The sequence below is a fragment of the Pelophylax lessonae genome, assembly GCF_965119305.1.
Source record: "Pelophylax lessonae genome assembly, chromosome: 3".
In the NCBI taxonomy this organism is placed as follows: domain Eukaryota; kingdom Metazoa; phylum Chordata; class Amphibia; order Anura; family Ranidae; genus Pelophylax; species Pelophylax lessonae.
The window spans coordinates 582,013,833-582,038,927 of NC_138770.1; the positions used below are offsets into that span (position 1 = coordinate 582,013,833).

Genomic DNA, 25,095 nt, shown 5'->3' on the forward strand with positions numbered 1-25,095 from the left:
GCACAAAAGTGCTAACCAAAGAATCAGATGCCACAGGCCGTTGAAAAAGAACGGCCAAAGCAGACACCTGACCCTTGATCGTGGCCAGCGCCAGACGCTGGTCAACACCCATCTGAAGGAAGGGCAACACCCTAGACACAGAATAAGTGTCAGGAGAGAAACCCCTGGATTCGCACCAGGCAAAATACGCCTTCCAAGTACGGTAATAAACCTTCCCCGAGGAAGACTTCCTCGCATTTATTAAGGTGTGAATGACCTCAGGGGAAAGACCCCTGTTCTTCAGGACCTCGGTTTCAACAGCCAGGCCGTCAAAGCCAGCGACTGTAAAGCAGGATGGAAGATCGGTCCTTGCGACAGAAGATCTTCTCGAAGAGGCAGACGCCACGGGGCGTCGATTGCCAGATTTACGAGGTCTGCGTACCAGGACCGGCGAGGCCAGTCCGGTGCCACAAGAATCACCGTGGTCGGTTCCGCGAAGGAACCTGGACAGCAATTGAATCGGTGGGAACGCATACATCAGTTGGTACTGATGCCACGGGGCAACCAACGCGTCCGACGCGTCTGCCCGAGGATCGTGCGTCCTTGCCACGAACCATGGTACTTTGTTGTTCAGACGAGACGCGAACAGGTCTACCTCCGGAAGACCCCACCTCGCGCACAACATCTGGAAGACAGCCGGGTGAAGGGACCATTCCCCCTGGTCCAGGGTCTGGCGGCTCAGATAATCCGCCTGCCAAATTTCCACCCCCGGAATGTGAACTGCCGACATTGCCGGGACATGCGTCTCGGCCCAAGACAGAATCGCGGCCACTTCTCGAGCCGCCCGGGCACTCCTGGTGCCCCCTTGGTGATTGATGTAAGCCACCGCCGTGGCATTGTCCGTCTGCACCCGAACCGGGTAGCCGTGAAGATTGTCCGTCCAACGACGAAGACAGAGGAGTATCGCTCGCAGTTCCAGAACGATGATCGGAAGGGAGGATTCCTCCGTCGACCAAACACCCTGGGCGGACAGAACGCCCAGAACACCACCCCAGCCCGACAGGCTGGCGTCCGTGGTGATCACCGTCCACGAAAGGGGACGAAAAGACTTGCCCCCCGATACTGAGGGGGATTGAAGCCACCACAGAAGATCCCTTCTGGTCTGAGAACTCAATGACATCTGGAGATCCAGAGACTGCGGACGCCCGTCCCACTTGGACAATATCTCCGCTTGGAGATCCCGTGTGTGAAACTGGGCGAAGGGAATCGCCTCGAAAGCCGAGACCATCAATCCCAGACACCGCATGCACGTCCGAATGGACGAAGATGGAACGTCCCTGAGGGACCTGACTGCCTCCTGAAGAGCTTCGGGTTTTTCTTCCGGCAGGAAGACCTTCGCCTGGACAGAGTCCAGAATCATACCCAGGTAAGAAATCCGAACCGATGGGCACAATGTCGACTTTGGAAAATTGATCGTCCAACCAAACTCCTGCAGAGTCTGCAACGTGACGGACAGATCCTTCTCCAGACTCTGGCTGGTCGCACACCGAACCAGAATATCGTCCAGATACCCCAGAACCGAAATGCCCTGGGCCCTCAACAAAGCCAGAACCGGTGCCAGCACTTTGGTGAACACCCTCGGAGCCGAGGCGAGACCAAAAGGCAACGCCACAAATTGGTAATGATCTTCCGCTATGGCGAATCGAAGGTACCTCTGGTGACCCTCGAAAATCGGGATGTGAAGATACGCATCCTTCAAGTCGATGGAAGCCATGAACTCCCCCGGAACCAGGGCAGCCACCACCGACCGCAGGGATTCCATGCGGAACTTGCGCACCCGCACAAAGCGGTTCAGCGCCTTCAAGTCCAGAATCGGACGCACCTTGCCCTCCTTCCTGGGCACGGTGAGCAGATTGGAATAGAACCCTCGAAATCTGTCCCGATGAGGCACCGGGACCACCACTCCCTGAGCCCTCAGGTCCTGCACCGCTAGATGCAGGTCCCGCAAACGCTCCGGGGATAACAGAAGACTTGAGGGAAAAAATCTGCTCTCCGGCCGAGAGAGAAATTCGATCTAGTAGCCAGATCGAACGATTTCCTGTGAATTGGGTGAGGGCGCCCCTTCAGGCCGCACTGTTGTGGGCCGCAGAACCGGATTGGCCGGACTTTTGCTTACCTGCCCACGGCTTCTTGCGGGAGCCTTGACCCTTGGACGGCTTGCCCCAAAGTGTGACCGAAAGGCACGAAAGGACCCCTGAGGGGGCCGAAAGAAAGCATTCTTTTTTCCAGGAGCCGTCTTAGTCTTGTGGGATTGAGGTAAGAGCGTGCTCTTACCCCCCGTGACCCCTTTAATTAGGGCATCCAGGGATTCGCCAAAAAGGCGAGAACCATGAAAAGGCAGATTGGCCAAGGTCTTACGTGAAGATTGATCCACAGACCAACACTTCAACCAAACCAGGCGGCGAGATAACACCGCCACACTGTGTACACGTGCAGCCAACGGAACCATATCCAGGTCCGCATCACACAAATACATGACACCCTGGTGGATTTGATCCACCATATCCAAAGGCGCCTGGGGGGCAGAATCAGCCACCAGGACACGCCTAAGCACCTGCGTCCAGCTCGCGACCGCCTGGGCCGCCATAAGTGAAGCAAATAAAGCTTTCAACATAGAACCCATAATAGAATAGGTACGACGGGCAAGGGACTCCATCCTCTTGCCAGTGGCATCCCGGAACACCGGGGTGTCTTCAGCAGGAATCGCAGTGGACTTGTTCAAAACTGCTAACGCATGGTCCACCGGAGGTGGGACACACCAACGCCCATCAGTAGCGGGCGTAAAAGGATAGCGCAGCTCAAACCTACTTGGTACAGCAAAAGGTTTGCGTATATTACGCCATCGTTCTTTCACAGCGCGCTGAAAATCATCAGTGCATGGAAACATCTGCGATGATTTGCGCCTTTTCTGCGTCCCATAAGCCGCCAAGGCAGCTGGAGGACATGTATTCTCCTCCAAACGCAGAGTAGCCTTGATAGAAGCAACCAATTCATCCATGAGTGCAAGCTCTTCAGACGAGCCAGGGGGAGAATTATCAACCCCCTCTACCTCAGCCTCCATTTCTGACCCTATAAGGTCCAGGGAGGAACGAGACCCCGATAAGGAGATCTCTGCCACAGCAGCCCCAGTACCATCACCCTCTGAATCAGAGGAAATTGAAACTCTGGGCCTTTTAGAGGATTGAGCAGCCACCAGCATTTGCACCTGAGTCGCAAGGCTAGCCACAATCGCAGCCAAATCCCCCCCGGGGGGGGGGGGAAACCGCAGTCCCCTGGCTTCCCACTAAATTGGCAGGAAACTAGCATTCCTGAGAATCCATGCCCCTGTAGTAGCAAAAATAAATGGGTGACCGCCCCTTTAAGAGAGCGCTGCGATCGTAGCCCACTCACACTAAGCACCCCACACAAGGGACCCCCACAGGGACAAGTATACCAAGGCAGGATACAGGGAATAGAGAGAAATGAACCTGGAGAGATCGGTGCTGCTGCTGCTGCCTGCGGTGCTCCTGAAGGAAAGGAAGTGCTGGCATACAGGGCGCTCTATTAAAGCCTATGGAGGCTACAAGAAAATGGCCGCCGTGCATGTAAAACATGCGGCCGGAGCGATCGCAGCCAAAATGGCGCCGTTTTGGCGCCGAAAACGCCGCTCCCACACCCCATGAGGGTGAAGTAAAACACACCATCTGCCCAAAAAAGGAACATGGTAAACCGCCGCAGCGGCGCTGTAATGTGCCCCAAGCATGAGAAACTCAAGCCCCACAGCACACAGCCGTTCACACAGACAGAAAACTGACACAGAGTGCAGCCAGCCCCCCCTCCTGCAGCCCACTGCATGCAATGTGAGAGATAGGGAAAACGTAATAGTGTGAACACAGGGCAAGGTACACAGTCCCAGACTGACACCCCCCAGACAGACAGGTCCCCACATAAATGCACTTACCTCTTACATGGCGTGGGGGACCCGCACAGGCGAAAAACCGCTGCACATGAGGCAGGGAGAGTCGCATCCAGGACGCATCAGAAGGTGGGTTGAGAAACCGCACAGCGTCCGGTGAGGTAGCCACCTCACCTAGCATCCCTGCACGGAACAGGGATGGGTCGTTCAGATAACTCAGGAGCGATACCTGACTGAACGCTCGATGGCGGGCTGAGAAACCACTGACCCACAGCCTGCTACCAGGGGGGTCAGCCCGAGACGCAGCCCGCATGATCCTCTTCTTCCGAAGAACTAACTAACGCTGGTAAAATAACAGCTAACAAGAAAGAGAGAAAAAACTCAAATAAAATCCAAAGAAAGGAAAGAGAGCTGAGACAAGGTGCCCCAGCACAGAAACTTCCAGCTACTCCTGACAGCTAGACAAATGAAACTGAGTTGGATACAGGAAGTGGAGGGTTATGTACTGAGGGGACCACCCCCTGGGGGTGGGATATGTTAAAAGTCTTTGTACTAACATATTCTATTGCCTAGCTACTCCTACGGAATAGAGGACATAACCCCATTGGTGATGAATATGAAGTGGGCGGCGACTGTCGGAGGGCGTAAGAGAAAAAACTAAATTCCTATAGCAGGAATTAGGAGTATAGCCCCTGGGACTGCCTTATAGACGTAGTCAAATCTTTTTTCGCCCAGTGTCCTACCCCTGTAGGGGGCAGCATAAACCCATCGGTCAAGAAGATCTGGAGCTGTGTCCGTCAATGAACAAAAGAGAAACAAACTTTTAATAGATTGCTGTATACCAGTCTAGGTGGCTACGCTCACTCGTTCCACTGTATCTATGAAAGGAGCCGTGGCTGTCACCAAGGCTGAACTTCAAACATATTTGAATTCAGGATATACAGGACGAGTAGTTTACACAGAAAAAATGATGATTGCTGCATTTCTGGCAAGGTCAACAGGTGTTTTCTGTACTTGGTGAAAATATTATTAGCCTGAGCAACGCAATTTAATGCAGTCCCCACATGGACTACTTAGCTGCAATATATTTTAAGTTTTTGTTCTTGGATTTAGTAATGCTTTAATAATAGTGCTGACTGTCACCAAACAAGCTACTATTTGGTTTTATTAGGCTTTTAACTGTCCCAGTATACAGCAAATTATTAAGTGAATAGTAAAAGAACCCCTGAAGGTCTGAAGAGTTTTTAATTTGCTTTTAAAACTTTAATACTGTAGCTGTGAGCATGGTTCGTAGGTTCCTGCTTAAAAAAAAAAAATTAAACATCTCAATTTTTAGCGGTTGCATGCATGGGAAATTACGAGAACATTTTATGTTGGAGTGCTTACACTTTATTGCAACCTTAATACACGTTGCCAATAGAAGAGGCACCTAAAATTACTATACATTTGTACATAAACTTAATAGTCACCAAACTTTTGAGATTTGTCAATAAAAAGTAACTTAAGACAAAACATTTCTCATATTATGTATTTGTATTTACATGGTAAAGCAATAACTACGTTGATCATACATATTAGAAACAATTAAAAAAGTTAACTAAAAATGTACATCATTACACTTGTATGTATAGGTTTGTTTTTTTACACAGAGGTAAAAATGCTTATAAAAAATTACTACAACAGGTTTTACTTATTAGTATACAGATACATAATGAATATACTGTTTAGGCACTTTCTTTTGTTAATGTGAGCAATAGCTGAAAGTAAAATAAACATAAAACAAAACATTTATGTTCAAGATACAAATCATGTACAAAACTGGTTAATCCCTTACCACAGATATAAAAAAATAAAATGTTTAAGAGCAGTGTGGATTTGATTGAAATGTATGTTAAAGAGTCTACAAACCATATACTTGTCCTTTTAATTGAACCATATTTATTCAATGCAACAATTACATATTGAAAATTCAACATATTTTTAAAGTAAACCAGAAAACCTTAACCATATTTAAATTACAATGGACAAAAGGTCAGAATGTTCAAACATTTGAGAGATAATATTTTGGCCCCAGGTCTGTTGTAATTCCAAAAGCCATTTTAGGTGCAAGAGGTGGTTTTTCAGGCAAGATTCCAGAATGTATGCCCAGACTATTTCACACAAAGACAAGCGCTGACATAAACAACATGAAACACTGCACTTGATGTCCACATTTATGACCCTTTTTCTGTTACATAGTATATCTTAAAGGATAAGTTCACCTTTGAGAATATGTTACATGTTCCACCCGATTTTAGGGTGGAACATGTAATATGTTCCCAATGCTGCAGACACTGCCTGATCCACACACTCCCTGTGAAAGCAGTATGGGCAGAAGTTCCCCATACTAGCTGTCACTTTTTCCTACAGGGTCTTTGTCTAACTGACCTGGAATAAGCATGTGCATATTGGGTGCCCCAACACTTGAGAAACACATGCATGTTCCAGGATAGTGAGTTGTCAAATGATAAAGCCCCAAAAATACACCTACATAGAAACCAAGGATGGTTGCTCCACAAAATAACCCTTTTAAATCTACTCTGTAAGTAGAGTAAATGATATCGGACTTGCTGTTGGAGAGGGACCCCTGTGGCACACTATATGAGAAACACAGTCAAAAAGTGCAAGGAAGGTCTTGAGTTTTGTCTCGAAATCCACATTAAATATAGTTATAGACCATAAGAACTGAATGTGAATGCTTTGGCATCTATCAGGTTTGCTCACATAGACGTAATCATCTATTTGAGAAAGAACTGGATGCTCAATGCCTGTCCAAAGCTTCTTGACCTAGTGAAGGGCAACTCATGTTGTCAAAATAATGCTATACAGCAGGGGTCTCCAAACTTTCTAAGCAAAGGGCCAATTTACTGTCCTACAGACTTTAGGGGGGCCAGAATGTGGCTAGTGGGTGTAGAAAATGCCCCAGCATCAGAGCCCCATCATTTGTTTTAAAAGGAGAAATAGTGTCCTATTGAGAGTGTCAATATTGGGAATGGTGCCCCATCATTGGTGTCAGTTGGTGGAATATTGCCCCAAAGGCCAGAAAAAAAGCAAGCAAAGGGCCACATCCAGCTCCTGGGCCACAGTTTGGAGACCACTGCTATACAATAACAGACACCATTTCTATACAACCAGATTTTCAATCTGTTTTTCCCACATATAACCATAGAAATCACAAATATCCTATGTATACAAAGAAATTGATCACAGATTAGACCTGTAATAAAAGGCGGAATGATGGTACCACTGAAATCCAGCTTTTGTAAAATAAACTTAGAGCATGGGCCTTGGTAGACTATCAGCTAGGTGCCGATAAGCCATGTTGTGATTTAGAATTCTACACCATTTGTACAACCATAGCTTTGCTGCCTTTACTACTACCCCTGATCTTCTAAAAGATTAATACCTTCCAAGTGATTGAAATACACTGATAGGAAGGAAGAAGGATTTCAGGATGTAATAATGACGAAGATTTAAATTTGAACCAAAAACAGATATTTAGCGACTACCTTAGCATTGTGGCAAACATAAAAATGACTGCAGCACCACAGGCTGCCCACCACTGGGTTAAGACGCATCTGTAAGTGCTGCAGAATCAACACACGTCCCTTTATCTATACATACATGGATATGGGTAGGGATGCAAGTAAATTATTTAAAAAAGGGTGTAAAATAAATGTAACTAGTGTTGTTCTTTCAGTGATTAAAGCTGAATTCTAGGAATTCAGCCACTTATTAAAAAGTGAAAGCACACTAGCAGTTTAATCCAAGGAGCTACGTAACATCTCCTGGGCTTATCTCTATTTTTTACATTGGACAGGTTTATTGCTCTGCCTGAGGCACACTCCAGGATCAGAGAGGAGAGAAGCACATAGAGCAGCTATGCCTGCCCCTTTCCTCTGTTGCCCATTCACAGAAGCCTTGGTATTTTTTGAATGTGTTCACATGATACCAAGGCTTCTGTGAATGGGCAGGAGGAGGGGAGGGGCGAGCATAGCAGCTGCAGCGACTCTCCTGTTCAAGATGCATAGCACAGAAAGATCAGTGTCAGGCTCCCTGAACTACAGCGATAGCTTTCTTTTGGGAGCACTATAAAGCTCTCAGATATAAATAATAGAGTTAATCCCAGGAGGTGTCATGCGCCTCCTTAGACTTAACTCATAGTGTGCCCTCATTTTTTTTTTTTTTACAAAGGAGATGAATTCCTGTAACTCAGCTTTAAGTAATAGAATAGTATTCAGAAGTGTGAAATGTTCTTAACATTCAAAAAGTTGTACCATACAAACTTTGTCTATGCGGTTGTCACACATGTTGTTTGCTCGTGTGACAATGCCCAAAAACAACCCCTCATTAGCACGCTCACATACAGGTGTTGTTTTTTGGTGCATTATTCACAGGCACCAAGTGATTTATATGGCCACACTTTTGTTTCATAGAAAAAAAGTGAGCTTCAAATTGTACAAAAAAAAAAAAAGACAAATCAGTAAAAATTAGCTACAGCTACTGGGGACATTCATGAGCTAGACTCTGAATGTATTTAGTGACTTAAGATCACAGAACTGGGGAAAAAAAACTTTTCCTCAAAGTCTACATTACAAAGCTTATCACTTCAGAAGTGTGTTAAAAGTTGAAGCAAGCAGATGCTGCACTAGCAGAGCATAAGGAATGTTGTAGAAGCAGCTGAGAATACACAAACTTGGATGAAATGTTTAAAGTGAAACTCCAGCCTACTTTTAAGTTTTCGAACCACTGTCAGGGTTTTCATTGCGTCATCCTTATTTTCTGTCCTACTGACAAGACCGTAATAAAAAGCTGATAGATAGGTTCAAGGTCTTCCACGTTCTTTACAAAGTGACTGGAGTTCCAGGGGTAAATGTATGCACTCACTGTCTTTGCTAAAGTGGTTATCATGTAGTGAGCTTGTCATGCAGTGACCGCAGCTGTAGGATTGAAATATGTCTTACTTTATAAAGGAACCTGAAAACATCATTGGTACCCAGGCCTTTTCAAACTGTGACTACACCATGAAGGCAATTTTACCTATTCTGGTAATGGTGGTTTTCATGGCCATAAAGCCATGGAGGTTTGCATGTTTTTTGCATGTGTCTATGGCAATCAGAGGCAGGTATTTTTTTTCAAGATAACTATTTCGATATTATTCCATCAGTTCTGTTCACAAAACACTGCTTAGCAGTAAAGGCTAATGACCTGTATTCTTAAAATGCTGCCTCCTCCTACCTAAGCTGCATAGCCTGTATAAAAAAAAAGATCTGTGTAAATACTTTTTTGTTAATCCTCTCTGCTGTGGTCACGTAATCCATTAGCTATGGCTCCCTTGTGTAAGGGAGCATTCAACACTGGCTCTGAATTCCTGGAACCATTTCACCTGCCAGCTCCCACTGCCCACTATTGATGGGGCAACCTCCTCTCCCCTGCAGCTGCTGCTCTGTGACACAGGGGAGACGGAGCTGATGGACCATGTAATCACACAGGAGTGGATTAAAGAGAGGTATTTATACAATTCTTTTTAATAAAGGCTATGCAGAATAGGTAGGAGGAAGAGGCAAAATTTGTAAGAATGCCTATCCTTATCTTCCACTTTAAGTCAATGTGGGTGTACAAACTGTGCCCGGCTTTAAAATCCCTCTATCCACACAGATGTATTTTTCTTTTGACCTGTATGTTCAATTACTTTCTGGTGCTTATTCTCGGAAGTTACATAATATTGGCATCACTGGTGACATGCCAAATTTTGTTAAATACCTGCAAACTGGCCCCTGTTTGGGCCACAAGCGTATAAAAATGTCACATGGTTTTCATTCATAATGATAGGGTGCAGCACAGAATATAGACAAATGCGGTCATTGCTTGCCAACCACATTATATGACTGTAGTGTGTACAAACCACAAAGAACACATTCCCCGCTAAGGGTCCAGCATTGCGGCCAAACATGAATTTATGATCTATAAGAAAATATTATATAGTTACTTTCAGGCGGGTAACCAATGAAAATCAAAAGTTCTTGGCATAAAAAAAAAAACAATTTTAAGACTAATGTCAATGTGCAATCAGAGGGTGGGGAAAAGGCACACACTTGCTGGCCATTTACTGCAAGGAGACATTATGGCAGGAACAGAAATGGCAACTTTCATAAGCCAGTCCCCAGCTGCCTCATAATATTTAGATTGTACTATGCTAGTAATCTAGAGCTGTCTCAATATATATAATTATATTTATTTTTTTATTTTACAGATACAAAAATTATTTGGCTACTCTTGTAATAGGTTTAGTAAAAAAAAATTACTTAAGTTCACCCTTTCCTTCCATTTATACAGCTCAAAGAAAAAAATGAAGATCACTGTTCAAACCAATATAATTAAACTCCTAATCGCAAACTCATGTTTTATCTATGCAAGGCAAAACTGCTGCACTACATTTTTCTGATCCTAAAAGTTCAGTTACATTACAGCAGTAGGATGTACATAGAACCTAGACAACATGGTCATCTTAAAAGGATAATTGGAAATTATTCAAATATCTGGAGGTGGACAAGAATGGGGAAAAGCAAAATATTGCTTTCTTGTGTATTCCCTAGTATTCCCTAGTCGGGTAAATAGGGTGGGTGGAAAATCTTACTGAGAGTACTCCTTGTTATGGGTCTTGCTAAAACACTGCAGTTTCCCAAAACAAGAGAAACATCTAGTGAAGTTCACCCGATCTTTTGCCACACTGCCTCCACACATTTTATTATCAGTAGTTTCTGTTGAAGATTTGGGACCTAGGTCGGCCATAGACAGTTAAAAATGTGGTCGGTTCAGCAGGAACTAGACAAATTTTGATCCATCCATGGACAGGCTGGTTGTCCTGAAGTCCATCGACTGACTTCAGTAAAACTAGCCTGTCGGGTTTTTCTTGTGCAATTACTGCTGGTGGCTGTAGCCGGCAGCAAAGATCCTTGTATTCTGATGGTGGGGATACCTCCCACTGTCAGAATACAATAGCACAGCGGGAGGAATTCTCCCAATACAGCCTGGGTTGATAGGGGAATAGCGGGATTTTCTTTCCTTCAACCTGTGGTCAAAGGAAAGAAAGTTGCATAATCTATGGCTTGCGTTACTAAGCATTGCGCACGCCATTGTCTGACTGCCCATAGCAACCAGCATAACCTTCCAATTGTGTTTCTAAATTGAGCTAAAAAATGAAAGACAGAATTAAAACAACTAGTAGGAGAAACAGGCGAACATTTGAGACATTCCAATTTATGAAGGCCTAGCACAGTCATCTTTAGTTTTACAAACAAATTACACATTACTTTTGTATTATTTTAAAGAAAGATACTGTACACATGGGAGGTTCACTATCCTGATGAGTGAAAAGCAACAAACGTTGGTGTCATCATGACAAAATAAACTTAAATTCTTATGTTGAAGAAAACAATATTAAATCTTAAGGAAAAGAAGATAAGGGATTATGTTGTCTTAATATTTTCTATAAACTTGAATGGATTTTTCAGGATCAGTAAAAATTGTACTCTTGATTCTGGGTAAATCGCCAAAGATCTCCCATCCTATTCCAGGCTATAGTGAAAGTGGAATTGGGACACAATTCTGCGTTTTTTTTTTCAAAGGAATTGAAATTTTATTTATTTTTTTTTTTCTTTGAATGCAATCTACTACTGAATTTTAAAGCATTTGTACATACACTCCTTTACAAAAGGCAAGAAATATTGAATACCCTCTAATTTGGGTCACCTAAACCAAAGTACCCCAGGACTGGAGAACATTTATTGCCAGAACCCAGTAATTGCGTATTACTGCTTGCTAAGCAATTTTTAATTAACAAAAAAGTATTTGATAAACCGTTACAATGTATTTATTATAATAGGTAAAAGTATCTTCTAAACCCATCATGACTAACCTTTGGGGTACCACTGTTTGAGAACCAATGATCTATCAAATGTTGAAAAATCTGGGAATTAACCCAGCTACCTGATAATGTGCAGTAGACCAGCTATCATATTCAGGAGACAACTGAACAGTCACGGGGGCAACCAATTTTTTTAAAGAAGCTGTGAAACAGGCTTTTGTTATCTGTGGAAAAGGCAAAGAAAAAAAAAAAGGTAGGCACTAGTACTTTTTAGGTGCACTGGCTTCAGTTTGAATAGTAATTCAAGTGCTAACCAGGATGATTTAGGTTGGGCCAATATGGCTGAATAAGTAATTCTAGTTACATGGGTATTTTAAAGGATTGGGCAGGGGCATAAGTGCTAAGACTTGCCCACACCTGTGGAAACAATAACATTTAAGGGTCAAAACAGATGTCAGCCAATTTGTATTCAGGAATGAATGGATATCCAATACTACTGCTGGCTACGCTGATCAGACACGTTAACTCCTAACAAGTGGGAATGTGACACGTCTAGCCACGTAGCTATTCGATGGTAAAAATGGACTGGATCAAGAATAGCGAGCAAGGAAATATAAATTTACCACAACTGTGTCTACTATGTGTGTGACATACAGAATACAGAAGAGGCCTATAGTATCCATAAGAGCAACTGAAAGGCTAAAAGATAGTGTACAATTTGCAGTGTCTGATCCAACAAGATTTTAGTTTTAAGGGGTCAGGAGATATAAGTAGAGGGTTATCGCACCTTCACTTGTTTTTGGCTTTACTGTATAAGTCTGCTTATGTATTTCTCAACACTTGTAGGTTATTAGATAGTGTACTATCAGCTAATTATACATCCACCCCATCTACCTTGGTTTTTAAGGAACAGTAAGCCAATGGGCAGGAATGGCTTTCTTACCCAGGCATTAACTGCGCCTCAACCGCATACTTTCTTTTTTATATTTACTTTATTTTATTCTACTTTGAAATAGTAAGGCTTTGCTAAGAGGATGTAAATTAACCTCTACGCATGGAAATCAGATATTTAGTGGATGTTTTTCAGGCCAACACAAGGCTCAGCTTAGCATTAATGATTTGTTACAAAGGAAGGGGGGGTTACTTATAGACACCCCCTAGCGTTGACTAATATCTGTAAAAATAATAGGCAAACTTTTTTTTTTTTTTAAAGGTATTTGATCATAATTCCTTATAGAGGATTGTCCACCAACAGGCTAGATCTTGTGATGGCCATCTTAGATCTTTAAGTGTCTTTATTTGTACAGTACAGAAAAAAAAATTGCTTTAGTGAAGGTTACGGATTTATTACCACTAGCATAAATGACTACTATTCTGTGCAAGGGTACTTAAAGAGAATCTTTTCTGATCAGCTGTCCCCCAGTGTTCTATTCTATGTTGTTGTAGTATGATAGCACATTCTCATCAGCATTTAAAATATATTACAGCCAGAGCTGAAATATTCTAAGCTTAAATCATTGCTTCTCAAAATGCGGAACCTGTATCATTAGTTCTTTTAAATTTATTGTGGGTGGTAATTAAAAATCAGGATCGTCTTACGCTCACTCCAATGATGGCTGTCGGTGGCAGGCACTTGAGGCATTATATATATATTTTTTTACTAGGGCTTCAATGGCCATTTTGTATGTAACATCCTAAAATTATAAAAGCTCTCTGGGGAAGAGCACTGGCTATTGATAAAGACAATGCACATCTGTAGCCAAAAAGTGGGTGTAAACGTGGAAATATTCAGTATTACAGTTGGTACTCTAAACACTGCAGAGTTTGTGATGGTGGCAAATGGCTGTCCATAGCCTGGCCTATGGCTTTCATGTTTATTTGGCCACAGCATAGGATGCCGCATGATTTTGACCGATGACAAAGCACTTCAGCAGCTACAGGGTGTGCCAGAGTTTGGTTACTAGAAGCAGCGGAACTCTAAAGAGAAAGGCAAAGAGTCACAAGCTACTATAGTAGCAGATAACATAGTTTAATAAAGGGCTTACTTTAATGAGGACCAAATTATTATTTTTTTTCTTTAATCAAGGCCTCTTTGCAAAAAAAATAAAAATAATGGAACAAAAATTTACTGTATAGGAAAGACAAATTTTGAATATCTTACCTTACATGCAAATCACGTAATTTACCATTACACGTTTACCAAATAACTGAAACCATGAGAAAACCATTGCAGTAATATCATTGTTCCTTTTTTTTCCTATGTCGTCAAAGTCTTCTTTAACATAAGAAGAATATATTTTTTTTTTTTAAATATATTAGATAATTGTTTAACACAACTGCTGCAGTACAATAAAACTTTTCAGAACTCTAGAACTTTACAGAAACTTTCTGCTTCAAACTTTGCAGGCAAATTCAGCTAAGAAGTGCAAGATGGCATGGAAATGTGCAGTAACCCACCTAAACAAATTGACTTTCGATTTACTAAAATCAGATCAGTCAAAGATAAATTCTGATGGGTTGCTATGGGTTATTGTACAAATCCCTTTGTCTTACTGAAAATGCTCATTAGTGTTTATCAAATAAAAGAATCAATGAAGCACGGAAGGTGGAAAATGCTTGGTTATGGTGTAAATTAAATTAAGATTATTTAATCTATAACATTTAATGAATAATAAATTCCCTTTTCCAAAAAAACAAAGATTATCAGTAAGGATGAAAGACCATCACTCTAAAGTTCCTGTAATTATAGGGAATACAGAAGTACAACTAAATCTAAACTTTATATTACTGCAATATTTAAAGATAACTAGTGCCATTTGGTAAGAAACCTTTTTGCCTAAACCAACCAAAATGACAGTCACTATAAATAAAGGATTTGTGCAAAGGCCATTACACAACCAAGGAGTGTACTGACTGCTAGAACATCATAATGAATCCTGTATAAATTAAGCAAAGTTTGGAAGTCAATTTAGTCAACAGAAAAGAAACAGACAAGAAAAGAGCAAAGGAACAGAACTCACACAAAGAAAGAGAGGGGGGGAAGAAATGGTAATGGACGTCAAATACTACATATACACATAAATAAGCTGGTTTTGGCATAATAGAGAAATACTGCATGATGGTACTCTTGTTACCCATGTTATAGAAGATAAGCATAGAATACCTGATTGCAGGATAAAATACTCATTAGATCTACATGAATCCTTTTTCTTCCAGGGCCCTGCAGACTCATATCCTTTCAAAGATGGAGTCTGACTATCACACTACTGGAAGTGCAGAAAAAAAAACCAAAAAAAAAAAACAACCTATTTACAGGTGACATTAGACTGCCAAAACAGCTTGACAGATTCAGCATCTCCACTTTCCATCACTACATCACTCATTCTTTTTTAAAGCCTTCTTTCTATTAGTTTAGTATTTCATTATTCTGAGTATAAGAGGAGTTTGCTAGGAGCCTCGGCTGAGGCTGCTGCGGCCGGCTTTTCAAGTTTAGGATCATGCCAGCTGACCTGTTGGGAGTGTTTTGTCCACAAACGCTTCCCAGCAAACCGTTGAAAGAATTGCAAAACTAAGTCCCAGACTTGCAGGCAGTCACCCCACTGCTTTGTGTTTTCCCCCACAGCATCCACACATGACACCACAGTTGTAGCAAGCTCGTAGTGGGAGGTAACAGCACATGCCAGGAGCAATGATTGACAAAGGGATGAGCAGCATCCACCGGAGGCAAAACTTTTCATCGCTGGTGTCACAAGAACAAGCGTCTGTGTAATCGCCTTCTGAATCCGACATGCAGTGGTAAAGAACGCAATCTGCAAACCCCATGCAGCTAATCCGTCGTATGCAGGTTCGGACTGAATCCGGGGCATCCTGGCACTGTCCCCGACCATTCTCATCATGGTTGAACATGTCCCTGCAATACACACATCTGGACCTCTCGCCATCTTTCCTTCTTGATTTGCAACGGCTGGGCTGTGTGTTTATCACTGGACCCTTGAGGTCCTTGCACATACCAAAGTTCGTGTGATCTACGTATGGATAGTTGTAATCATGCTTTGAGGTTTCACTTTTGGCAAATCGCACATAAGAGTCTGTGTTATCAGTTTCTGGGTATTTACGCATCGGTGCCTGGCGGTAGTCCTCATAGCCAGTGAGCCAGTTTCTTTCCCTTGGGTTGATGCGCACAATTTCGTCATCATCATCTGGAAAGCTGACATGCCGAGGAGGCCTAGGTAATGACTGAAACACAGACATTGCACAAGGAAGTCAATTTTTACTTCTTAAACAGCAACTATCAGAGATGAGAAAAATCTTTTAGGTTAACTGTTAATGTCATCTAGTAAACATTGTTTGCTAAGGTAAAGTCAAAAAATGTGGGTTTACTGTAATATTCTACAGACAGAATTAACCTAATTTCAATAGACTCAAGCCAGTCTTTCTGTACTGAGACTTGTGTAACTGGAGTTGGCTGCTAGAATACAATTTTACTGGCAACTGGATTTTATACTTAAAGTGGTTGTAAAGCCTCAAGGTTTTTCACCCGAATGCATTATATGCATTCAGGTGAAAATCCTTCTTTGCTGTAGCTCCCCCCAGACTCCCCCTTTTTTTCTTACCGGAGCCCAATCTGATCCAGCGTTGTGCACAAGTGCAGAGGCTCCAGACGTTGTCTCTCTCCTCATTGGAAAGATTGATAGCAGCAAAAGCCATTGTCAATCAAATCCAGGGACAGGGGAGCGGGGCTGAGCCCTGCTGTCTGTGTCAAAGGACGCAGCAGAGGGACTCAGGAGCGAGCCCGCACGGATGCCCCTAATGTAAGCGGCTTTCTATGGAGGCACTTGATGAAGAGAAGTGGGGCACCCCAAAACAATTGCACAGAGTAGGTAAGTATAGGAATGTTTAGTATTTAAAAAAAAAACACAAGGGTTTACAACCTCGTAGGATGAATGAACAAAGGCAACTGGCACATAAGGTGCATCCAGTCTGTAACCGCTATAGCTTAAAGGGCCCAAACAGAAGAGAAAATTATAACAAGAGTTGTCAATGCTTAACAGTGAAACTAATGGGGAAGGTAAGGAAAATGATGAAATCAATATTTGGATACTCGGGTCTTACAGAGTATACACCTATATGTGATAATGAAAATGTAATGGAACTTAGGAGATTGGAGAATATTAATAAATGGAAACGGTAAGGGAGTGATAAGATTGTCACAAATGTATAAAACAGGGGTATTGAAGACATTTCAGGAACTGAATGAGGAATTTTGGTTTTTGAAAAGAGATTTGTATAAGTATTTGCAACTATGGTATGCACTGGCAACACAAATTAGGGAGGGAGGACTGGAATGGAGTAAAATTCCTCTGTTGAAAAATTTTATAGAGGCTACACGTTTAAAGGGGTTGATTTCAGAACTATACAGGAAGATCAGGGCTGTATTTTGGCCTAGGCCAACAAGGCCCAGGCCTAGGGTGGCACTTTGCAGGGGGGCAGCAAAAAAGCCGCCCCCCCTCCACCTGAGACTCTATTGGCCACTGGTTGTTAGAGTGGCCACTGGTTGTTAGAGCGGCCTCTCTCATTCCCGCCTCTCTCTCACCCCCCTCTCTCTCAATCTTTTCCCCCCTCTCTCTCACCCCCCCTCTCTCTCTCCCCCCTCTCTCTCTCCCCCCTCTCTCTCTCCCCCCCTCTCGCTCTCTCTCTCACCCCCCTCTCGCTCTCTCTCCTCCCCCCTCTCTCTCTCCCCCCTCTCGCTCTCTCTCCTCCCCCCTCTCCCTCTCTCATCCCCCCTCTCACTCTCCCCCTCTCATCCCCCCCCTCTCTCTCTCTCTTATCCCCCCTCACCCCCCCCCCTCGTGAGATCTCAGGGGTTCATGCTGGGACTTGTAGTCCTTCAATTTTGGAGAGAGCCACATCCGTTAAGAAAGGAGTGGGGCAAATTTACATAGGAGGGGGGGGGGGTGCCCAATTTTAGTCTTGCCTAGGGCAGCACAAAACCAAAATACACCACTGAGGAAGATACTGGTAAGGGTATTAGATAAGGAATTTCAGTTACCTAGCAGAATAAAATGTTAAGAGGATGTGGGGCAGTTAACAGATGTACAGTGGGATGGTTTAGTGGCTTCAACAGACAAAATATCTCTTTCAGCAACCCAAAAACTCACACAATTTTATATACTCCATAGAGCATTTTATACGTCTAAAGGACTATGCTTGTTTGGAGGAAGATCGGATGCTTTTTGCCCTAGAGTAGGGTATGTGAAGGGAGGTGGGAAGTTTGGTGGGAGGGAATTAAAAAGGGATGACTCATTGTTTATTAGTATTTTTGCATGTAAAACTTTTGTCTATTGATGGAAAATAATAATGATATAAAGAATAAAACAACAAAAAGAGTTGTCACAAGAGCAAGAGGTGAAAGTAAATCCACAGGAGCAAGTTACTGCTTCACTGTTGAATCTCTATGCATACCCAGATATTGTATAAAACCTGCCACGCAGCTTGCAAATATGGCTCTGTGTATAGCCACCATTCTGGTAGGACTATTATGGGTTATATGAGAGAAGAATGTTGGATGGAGGGCCACAGAGCTGTTGAGGGCTTACTAAAAGGAAAAACATGATTAGGGGGGCACAGCAATCATTTTCAAAAATACTTATTTTGTGTGCACTAAAGATTGAAACCACAGCTGGTTGATCTGAGAAAAAAAAAACGTAATCCCTTCCCCAGAATGGCACGACCACCCAGCTCCCTTCAACCTTCTTATTACTACACTCGCAGGAAGACGATTTCTCCATCATCCTGGCCTTGTTATGAGAAAACCGAATAAGGCATGGCCTAGAAATGTGTACACAATGAATTTCCTAATTTGTCATAGTTTTTAAAATAGTGGTCAATGTTGCCAATCAGCGACCAATTCAGACTCAACGTCAAAACAAGATGGAGGGGCATAACAATTCTCATTTCAGGCATTGATGAATGAGGTGCTAGAACAAACTGCAGATGACAATTACTGTATTACAACCTTTATAATGTGCAAGTACTAGGGCTGCACGATATTGGGGAAGAAAGAACATTGCGATATTTCGTTTTCAACTATATATATCGCAATATTTCAATATTTCTCTGGGTGGAATGCAGAAGACGGATTAGGCAGAGTTGGGACTCACAGTTGTGGTAGGAGGTAGAAGAACACAGCCCGACATGACATCTGTCCCACACGTTCCCTCTGCCGCCCTGGAGCTAGTTCTCTTGACCGAGTGGTGAGCGCGGCACAGCGAACCAATCACGTGAGTAGCGGCACAGGGAACCAATCAGGTGTGCAGTCTGAACGTGTGGGACGGCTGCCAGCACTGTGAGTCCTCCTCCTCCCCCCGAGTCCCGACTTCTCCCTGCCTAATGGTAAATATCGTGTCTTCGGCGATATGAATATCGCCCACGCCCGCAGAACGATAGTCGATATCACATCGACTATAGTTCAGCCCTAGCAAGTACTGTCCACCTAGGACTTTACCAAATAATTGTTAATAAAGTGGTTTTAAACGCTCACCTTGTGATTCTGTTTAAAATATAAATTAAATGCAAAACATTTGTGTATAGAAACATTATAAATATCTTTTTGACCCTTTTATTTATTTTTTTGTATAAGTGATCACATTCTCTCTGTTCTCAGGGGCATAAAAGCTAGGGGGAATAGAAACAGCATTACACTGAGCTTCCCAGTGAAAGGTTGTGTGAGTGGGGAGAGGGGGGTGTTTCAGCACAGGTCTGATCATTGAAGGAGAGCAAGCTGAGTTCCCAGAATAGCTAGAGAACTTACCACGGCTTGTTCACCTGCTTAGTGTGCTCAGTTTTAAACAGGAAGGCAGAGGGACTGGCAGGAACACCAGGGATATCAGACACAGAAAATAATACAAAGCGAACAGGATACTTTTTTTAAACCAGTACATGGTACAGTAGACACACTAGAAATATAAAATGTTGGGGTTACATATTTTTTTAAGTGACTGGTTAAATAGAAGGGCCAGCTCACTCTAGGAGGTAGGAAACATGCCCTTTTGCAGACATTAGAAGAGTAGGCTCAAAAACCGTTTGGTGCAATGGTATTGTTACTTTTATAGCTAGAGATTGAAAAATTTGTGTAAAAAACCATATACAGTGCCATCCACTCACAGCAAAAAACAAGATACAAAAAAGTAAATTACAGAATAATGCAACGTACTTGTTCTGGATTATAGTGTTCCAAGGAATAAGGATCAATGTGGCTCAGGGTGCTGTATCGACAGCGTCCGCTCGTCAGTGGAGACGAGATTGTCCTCACTGGTGCTTCCCTCTTCTGTGATGAGTTTGAAGAGCTATCTGTGCCAGTCTGAAAGGGAGACAAAGAGCATTTTTTATCACAGTGACACAAACTTCAACTGAAACTATTTTATGCAGTTATTTGAGCAAATTAGACCAAGAAGACACCTTTGATGTTTTGGCCAAAGATGTTCAGAAGGTCAACAGCAATAATAGCCAGGTGTCTTTCGTAATAGCTTTAGGTTGCTTTGAAGTTTGAAAGTCACAGTTTTTACAATGGTTGACCTAATCAAAGCATTCACTGTTTATAATCCAGTTATTAGAACAAAAGTAGTAAATGAAGACTACGATTACAGGCTGTACATGCTATGATTTACTTTTTTAGTGGCAATTTTCACTGCTAATGCCCTTTGGAGTAATACACTAGAGAGGAAATTCCTACTTGTCAAGCTGGAAATGTTAAAGGGTAATGTAAAGTCAGAAGGTTTTTTTATCTTAATGCATTCTTTGCATTAAGATAAAAAGCCTTCAGTGTGCAGTAGCATCCCCTAATACCTGGGCCCCACCACGGTCCAGCGATGTGAACAAATGCCTTCGCCGTCCGGGACTCTGTCTCCTGATTGGCTGAGACACAATAGTGGCGCCTTTGGCTCCCAATGCTTTCAAAGTCAGAAAGCCAATCAGGAGAGAGAGGGGGGGGGGCCCGAACGGGTCTCCATGTCTGAATTGACAAACAGCTGCAAGCTCGGCTTGGGTGCCCCCATAGCCAGCTGCTATAGGGTTACTCAATAGGAGGGAAGGGCCAAGAGAGTTGGCGAGGGACCCAAGAAGGAGGATCTGGGCTGCTCTATTCAAAACCACTGTACAGAGCAGGTAAGTATGACATATTTGGTGTTTTTAAAAGAAAAAAAATACAAGCCTTTACAATACCTTTAGGGTAACAGACTTCAGTTAATTCACCCTTTAAACAAAAAAGTGTTGTACAGGGGTAAAATATTTCAAAAGCATATACTCTCCTATAATGTATTTGGGCACTTGACAAAGTCAGAAACATTCCATCCTTTTTCAAACAGTAACCAGCATTTTATTTGAATTATACAGTACTTTAGTTTTAATCCTTGATAGAGTTTTATTACAAAAGATTTCCCAGCACACTTCCTAGACCAGCCTGCAAAACAACCCAATTTGCCCTAAGAGTTTATGGTAAAATCAGAGGGTTTTGTTTCTATGCATATGCAAATACATATGCGTAAGCTTCAGTGCCTACGCCAAAGGGACCTCTTTTTATACTGTGGTTCTAACTATGAATTTCTAAAGCCTCCATAGTATGAGCATAAGATGCCCTTCCATATGCACCTTGCTGCAAAGGCCAGTTATAGGTTGGGGTAGTTGCTACTTTTTTGTACAGGGAAATAACTCAGTTTAACAAGATGATCATATTGCAAATAATGCAGGCCATACAAGGTTTGAATTCCGAACAAATTTTCTTTATAAAATCAGAAATTTCCCGTGTTTTGTAATCCGATGATCCCGCCATTGATTTCAAAATTTCGACCAACCAAGCCTTCAATTTCTGTTGCTACATAATAAATTTTGTGGCAAGGAATCTTCTTTTCTTTCCAGGTCACAGCTCATGCACATTTCTTTTTCGATTATATTTAAGGGTTTGCATATGTTCACCATTACAAAGAGCCTGTGGCTGGCATTACAAAAGAGCACAAAAATCCAAAAAAGGCTAGATATTGAGAGGTACGTTCTACTACTCAAAATATATCCCTTTAATCCCTTTAAAATAAACAAGGAATCGTCATTTAATTCAGCAAATATGATAAAGGAAAGAGATCCAGACTGCAGTCTGCAAACTACTATTTACATTCTTTGAAGTAGTCATTAAGGTCCATCTAACCGGAGGCTGAAGGCTACTCCTCAAATAACAGCAAAGCGACCCAACTATCAACGGTAATCCCCCCTCACACTTGACCCCCGTTTTAAGTACAGAGGCATTTCTGCAATCTGAAAATTAGCTCTAATGAGCTTCAAGATAGAAGCCATCAAGAATATGTCGACATTCCAGCCTTTAACACAAAGCAGGGAGAGCCTGGGCACACATTTGTGGTTTGTGAAACATGAATCACAGCCCACATCGCTCTCCTTCATCAAGACGCACAATCATTTATTGGAACATCTGAGGTTGAGGCCACCAGCAGAGACCAGGAAACGTCCCCCCACCCTCTTCCTCCTCGCTGCATGCAAAGATAGCTGTGGTCCTGGTAAACAAGGAATAGTATTATCTGAATTAACCTGGATGAGCCAATAAATAGATTTCACTGGAAATCCTAGGCCAGAATAAAATAATACAGAATGGCACTGTCATAACAAATTGGGGATGCGGTCATATCATCTATTCCCACATGCCATGCCTCACTTTGTGCACTTTTTAAAGTGGGGAAATGCTTCCTGTTTATAATTCCAGCGCTCTATTCTATGTAATTAGTTCTGAGGAGTCCTCAGACACTGAATAGAGAACAAGCTTACTTTGTATTAACAAAGGACATGAGGGTAGGGAACTGAGCACCTGTGCTTTACAGGAATAAACAAGAACCTAAAATATGACAAACAAAAATCTGAACTTAATTTTTAGAACACCACAAATGTGGTCGAAAATGGTAAAGAATCCCCTGAGAACTTCTGCAAGGAATCCCTCGATTTAAAAATATAAGTTAAAGTGGTTGTAAAGGCGGAAGGTTTTTATCTTCATGAATTCTTTGCAAAAAACCTACTAGGTGCAGCTTCCCCAACCCCTTATACTTACCGGACCTCGATCCGGTGATGCGCACATGAGCCTTCCCTGCCCTGGGTTTTCTCCCCCACTGCTGGCAATCCATTGGCTCCCACTTGTTATTGTTGGGGGCACTGGTCAAAAGGGAGGAGGCAGGAGCACCTCCAGAGGACCTGAGAAGAAGAGGATCGAGTTGCTCTGTGCAAAAGTACTGCACAGAGCAGGTAAGTATAATATGTTTTTTATTAAAAAAAAAAAAAAAAAAAAAACCTTTACAATCACTTTAACCTCTTGATAACTGCATAATGCAAATATGCGATGACAAAAAATGCAAACTTTAATGTCCAGCAACCACATATGAGTTCAGGTCAGCCCAACAGATCTCAGTGGTCACAGCCTCTAATTGGGAGCTAGTGTCACAGGCTCCTGATCATATGACCACTACAAAATGCATGCATTACACTCACATAACACAGAAGCTGCACCACCTACTGGGCATTAAATTCTATTAAAAGGGTTGTCAGGAGAAGGCAATAAAGTGATTCTGTAGTCAAAATTTGTATTTTTTAAAAATTTACAAACATGTCATTCCTGCTCTGTGCAATGGTTATGCACAGTGCAGCCCTGATCCTACTCTTCCCAGGTTCCCCGCTCCCCTCCCATCGAGTGCCTTGATAGTCAGCCACTTCCTACGGGGCACTCACACATGCTCGTTCCCGAGCCAAACACACAAATATGGCAAGGTCTTGCATACAGCCGGCTGTACAAACAAATCCCAGGAAAGGGTCGCAAACTTGTATACACAGCTCTGATTATAAGCATCCATATGCATACGGATGTACAACCCTAGGTGCAAACTGTGTGCGCCCAGGGGTGTACGTCCATACACATGTCCATGTAAACACAGATATCAGTGTATACGTGTGTACAGCTGTATCCTTTGATAAATTTGTATGGGCAGCTGTATGCGACACCTGTAGCTCCCAGCCCCTGAAATGTGGTCGTTTTTTTTTTTTTTTTTTTACAAGAAGATTTTTATTCAGAATAAAAAAAGGCAAGGACATTATATCTAGAAAATGAAAGATACAGGGTAATATTGTACTATTTGACCATATTTTGTCAAATTTCCCTGGGCAATTTTGATTGGTGTAAGCATACAGAGAAATATTTCCCTACAAGCATAAAATGTGGCATAACAAACAATTTGATATAATGGCCCATGAGCTGACCATCAAAAACATTTAACAGCAGCTGTTTGGGGTCCGACTCAAGGGATAAATTAGCAACCTGACTGATTTCAATGAGTACCTCCATGCAAAAGGAGCGGAGACGGACAGGACCAGGTAGAAAGGCAGATAGCCATCAACCTTTTTGGAGTGAAACAAGCCTTGTGCAGGAATTGAAGTTGGAGGAAACAATCTCTGGCAGAGATCATTGTGGTCACATAGGAGGACAGACAATCCTCCCATTCATTCTCCGTAAGGTCAGGAAGATCATCCTGCCACTTGGCGAGGGTAAGTTTAGCGGTGGACACTATAGACAGGTATATGGAGGACAGCGTCTTATCCAATACCTTGAAGTTAAGTAATTGTTCCACTGGATCAGAATCTAAGGTAAGAGGAGATGGGAACTGTTTCCAGAAAGCATGACGCAACTGTAAATATCTAAAAAGCATCCAATGTGGTAGGTTAAAGGCAGCTTTAGGGTGAGAAAATTAACGTAACCTTCCATCCGAAACAATGTTTCAACCCCACCATCCCCTCAGGTGCCCAGACCTGAAGGTCAGGAAAAGTTTTCACATGCGGAAAAGCTTGATTAACCCAGAGGGGAATATGGGGTGAGAATGTTCTGGGGGACCGATAATGAGTCCTGGCCCTATGCCATGCTAAGGTAGTGTTTCGCATCAAAGTAGTTATCTCTGTGGAGTAGGAGCCCATGATGGCCGCCTCCAAAGTAACTGCCAGATTGTCCTGAGGCTGAGAGAACCGCCACCTTACTGTAACCAAAATCGCTGCCCAAAAATATGCTTGGAAATTCATTAAGGCTAATCCACCCTGTGTAAGGGGTAGTTCAAGGGTGGAAAGGTCTAAGTGTGGCTGTTTGCCGACCCATACAAGAGAGGAGATGATCCCATTCAGCTTAACAAAAATGGTAGCTGGGAGCAAGAGGGGCAGTTACAAAAGAAGT

General features: G+C 42.7%; 1 protein-coding gene across 1 annotated transcript in view; it reads right to left on the reverse strand.

Annotated features, from left to right (window-relative positions):
• Positions 1 to 14,582: 14,582 nt before the first annotated feature.
• SPRED2 (sprouty related EVH1 domain containing 2) overlaps positions 14,583 to 25,095 on the reverse strand; it is a 190,296-nt gene continuing 179,783 nt past the window's right edge. The window contains exons 5-6 of the mRNA XM_082249754.1: positions 20,053 to 20,199; positions 14,583 to 16,076 (exon numbers count right to left, since the gene is read on the reverse strand). Of these exons, the coding sequence (XP_082105880.1) occupies positions 15,432 to 16,076; positions 20,053 to 20,199 (792 nt within the window). The 3' untranslated portion in view covers positions 14,583 to 15,431. The remainder of the gene's footprint in view (positions 16,077 to 20,052; positions 20,200 to 25,095) is intronic.